Source organism: Hermetia illucens, chromosome 1 (assembly GCF_905115235.1).
Source record: "Hermetia illucens chromosome 1, iHerIll2.2.curated.20191125, whole genome shotgun sequence".
Taxonomy (NCBI): domain Eukaryota; kingdom Metazoa; phylum Arthropoda; class Insecta; order Diptera; family Stratiomyidae; genus Hermetia; species Hermetia illucens.
Window position 1 is genome coordinate 105,715,125 of NC_051849.1, and position 3,283 is coordinate 105,718,407.

General features: G+C 38.6%; 1 protein-coding gene across 1 annotated transcript; it reads left to right on the forward strand.

The window, feature by feature from the left end:
• Positions 1–2,204: 2,204 nt before the first annotated feature.
• On the forward strand, positions 2,205–2,995 carry LOC119658308. The gene is made up of 2 exons (XM_038065620.1): positions 2,205–2,543; positions 2,670–2,995. Exons 1-2 carry the CDS (start codon positions 2,261–2,263, stop codon positions 2,933–2,935), a joined length of 549 nt encoding a protein of 182 aa, XP_037921548.1. The 5' UTR covers positions 2,205–2,260; the 3' UTR covers positions 2,936–2,995.
• The last annotated feature ends 288 nt before the right edge of the window (positions 2,996–3,283 follow it).

Here is a 3,283-nt window from a genome sequence, read left to right on the forward strand (position 1 = left end):
TCCACGGACATTTCAAAACCAAGATAAGATAAATCCGTTCAGCCGTTCTCGAGTTCTAGCGAGACTAACGAACAGCAATTGCTTTTTATATATAAGATTTTTGGAATTCAAATAGTTATTATGACTGATTTAACTTGGAGCGATAACCATCCTAGTTGGTGAAGTTGACTAAAAAGACAACGTTATCCCAAAAACCTTAAAGTTGGGGAAATCGACCATGAAAATCCACCCACAAATACTTAAGTTCCACCGAAGTTTCACTGAAGTGTGAAACTACGGGGTTAAAACTGAAAGGAGGAAAATATCGGCGTGACCACGTGTGTGGAACTGTAAATCTCGGGACCCAAATGTCACAATCAGGAGAAGGATCCACGACGGATCTAATCCTCAATTGATGCTTCGCCTGCCAGAGATCTTTATAAGACGCGGGATTCACACCTTAAGCCATAAAATGGAGAATGCCCCTCATATTTAGCATGAGTTCTACAGAAGCTGGAGATGAGTCAAAAGAGGAATTCCTCAATGAAAAATTTTGTTGGACTCCATATATGTATATATAGTGAGGTGTGCGATCTTCTCTATGAATGGCTCAAAAAAGAACACAACGTTATGGAGCAGAAGTCTACCATTTAAAGTAAACTGAGAAGTGGGCCCTTAAGATAATATGCAATGGTCTGTCAGGCTAAAGTGTATGTGCCCATAAGAGCAGCAACCTAGATGATTCACGATTGATTAAACGGTAGGCGTAGAAGAATGTAGAAAACGATTGTACTCAATTTCTAGATTCAATAGGATGGAAGTAGACTGTGGTAGAGAAGAAGGCGATATGTGAACGATTCTGGGATATTCCCTTAGACGGTGAAATCGAGTACAATGGACTATTAGGGTGTGAGTGCTCAGTGTTTACTTTTTCCCAACCTCGTACAAACGCGCACATATGAAGGAAATCTGTGCCTCTTCTAGTATCGGACAGGTCTCAGTATAGCACAGCACATTTCTGGCGGCAAATAACGGTAATACAGGATCGATTTGACACCTTCAGATAAATAAAGTTAATACAAATCAATTCCAGTCATTGCTAGATGGGGAGGATCTACTTTCGTAGATCATTTGAAAGTCAAAAATTATGTCCGAATTATAGCAACGCCATTTTTGGTAGAGAATGCATGGCGTAACTTCAGCTATGCGTGTCTATTTCTATTTCCTTGTGCCTCTTTATATTGCGAATTTGGCTCTCACTAGCCAAGAATTCAGGGGATCCTCTTGCGGCACTATGCTTTTGCGCAATGGAAAACCTTGTACATTCACTTACCGATAAGAAATATGCTAGCATCGAATAGGCATGGAAGTCACCTTTGGCTCTGTCTCTTTTAATAGTTTTCTCTGGAGATAATATTTAATCGAAATTTTTCCTTGTGTTGTTGTTCTTAAATAAATTAAACTAATAATTTCTCGTTGAAATTTTCATCGAATATTGTCTAAGTTTCCGTAAGGTAAACCACCTCATTAGCAACACCTGCAAAAACACCCCCTACAGATGACAACGCATTTAAGCAAATAACGGAAATCCTTTATTCCATAGAATGAACGTTTCCAATCAATCGCACTATAAATCAGGCAGTACACGCTTTGAGGCTAACCACAGGGTTAGATGATGATAATAATAAAAAAGCTTCTTATGCATATGCAACAAAAACAATTTCATTTTCCTTGTTGAGGTAAACGTAAGGAATTTTAAGATTGTGAAATACTTAGGGAAGAATTGAGCTGAATAATCATTAAAGTGTAGATGAGTAATCACTTAATGGCATATTGTTGACCACGACTCACTCATCTTCAGCTGGTTTGGAATGAGGAGAACTGGGGTATTTGTCTACGTGCAATGAAGGTTCTAGACTCCGCGAAAATATTTACAAATGTCAATACCCACATCGGGGAAGATAATATTTTAACAAGCGAATTTATAGCAAAATTAATTCCTAATCAGTAATTTCCGTTTTTATATCACTTTGATATGGTTCCCTGAAATGGGCATTCAAAGTAATGGTGAGTCACCGGTGTGTTGCTTTGATGGCGTTTATGATAAGCAGTTTATCAATGCGTAATGATCAACAAGTGATTTTCCCATATTAGTTACTGTGGTTACCAAATAATCAGAAAAGTACTTGAGATTAGACAATGATCCGACAGGTATAAAATAAGCAGCAAAGTGCTATTAAGGTAGTTTTGGTGAAGCGTTCGTTAGTTACACAATCTCAAAATGGCTCGAATAATAGCCTGCGTAGGACTTTTGGTCTTCGCTACAATTTGTTCATCAGCCCCTCGTGAAAAACTATATCAGAATGTCGGTAAAGTTAACATAGAGGTTCACACCGTGGAAAGTATCCAGGAGTTTCAACAAAAGCATGCCATGCTCAAGTTAACTCCATTAGCGCGAGTAGCGGCACCGGGACTTGATACACACACTGCATCCTCGGATGGACAGAGTGACGGCATCCAAGCTCAAAATAAAGTTAATTACGTCATTGGTGCTAGGATTAATGGTGAGCCCTTAATTTTTACTGCCAAACTCTAAGAAACTATGTAGCTGTAAAGAACTCAACCACAGATGTAGATTTTCCTTTATTTTTTTGGATATCATATATAAATGAAAAAAATTATCATTGCAGGGGACAGACTAGTAGCGCAAGATGGTGTCTCAGATGTCTACCCAACTTTACAAGATGTTCAGGTTGATTTGCAGTATCCGGCGCCTGACGCCGAGCCAGGAAGCGGGGCCATCATTACGTACGTAGAAATCTCAGTTGCACAAAGTTCTGATATTGGCAATGCATGGATCTCTGAAGGCGGAATAGGCCAGCGGAACATGAAAATTGTGCTGGAAATTGGAAGTACGAGTTACTTCAGTCTTGTGGCAAATATTTATGGATATTAGTAATTAATAAATTGTAATATACATTCATAGAGTAAATAATATAAAATCCTTAAACTTAAATCGATTTTTTTTATTTCTACACTGAGACCACTGTTAGAATTTCTACCTGTTTACGACAATCGCTTGACGGGTTATTCTCATAATTTATTTTTCAAATAGTTAGAGAGGTTTTTGCTTGTTTACTTCAGAGTTCTAGCAAACACTCCCACGAAAGGTCCGCTATTGCAGACAGGTGAAGTGTTTGAGGAAACTTAGGCGTGCTGAACCAATAATAGCAAAGTTATACTTGGAATTTAATGTTGGAGGTCGAGGTCAGCAAGAAAGGATTTAGCGGGATCCGGACCGGTT

Coding starts and splice junctions, on each gene's coding strand:
- LOC119658308 (XM_038065620.1), top strand. CDS start 2,261: ATGGCTCGAATAATAGCCTGCGTAGGACTTTTGGTCTTCGCTACAATT. Junction 2,544..2,669: donor CATTGGTGCTAGGATTAATG/GTGAGCCCTTAA, acceptor TTATCATTGCAG/GGGACAGACTAGTAGCGCAA.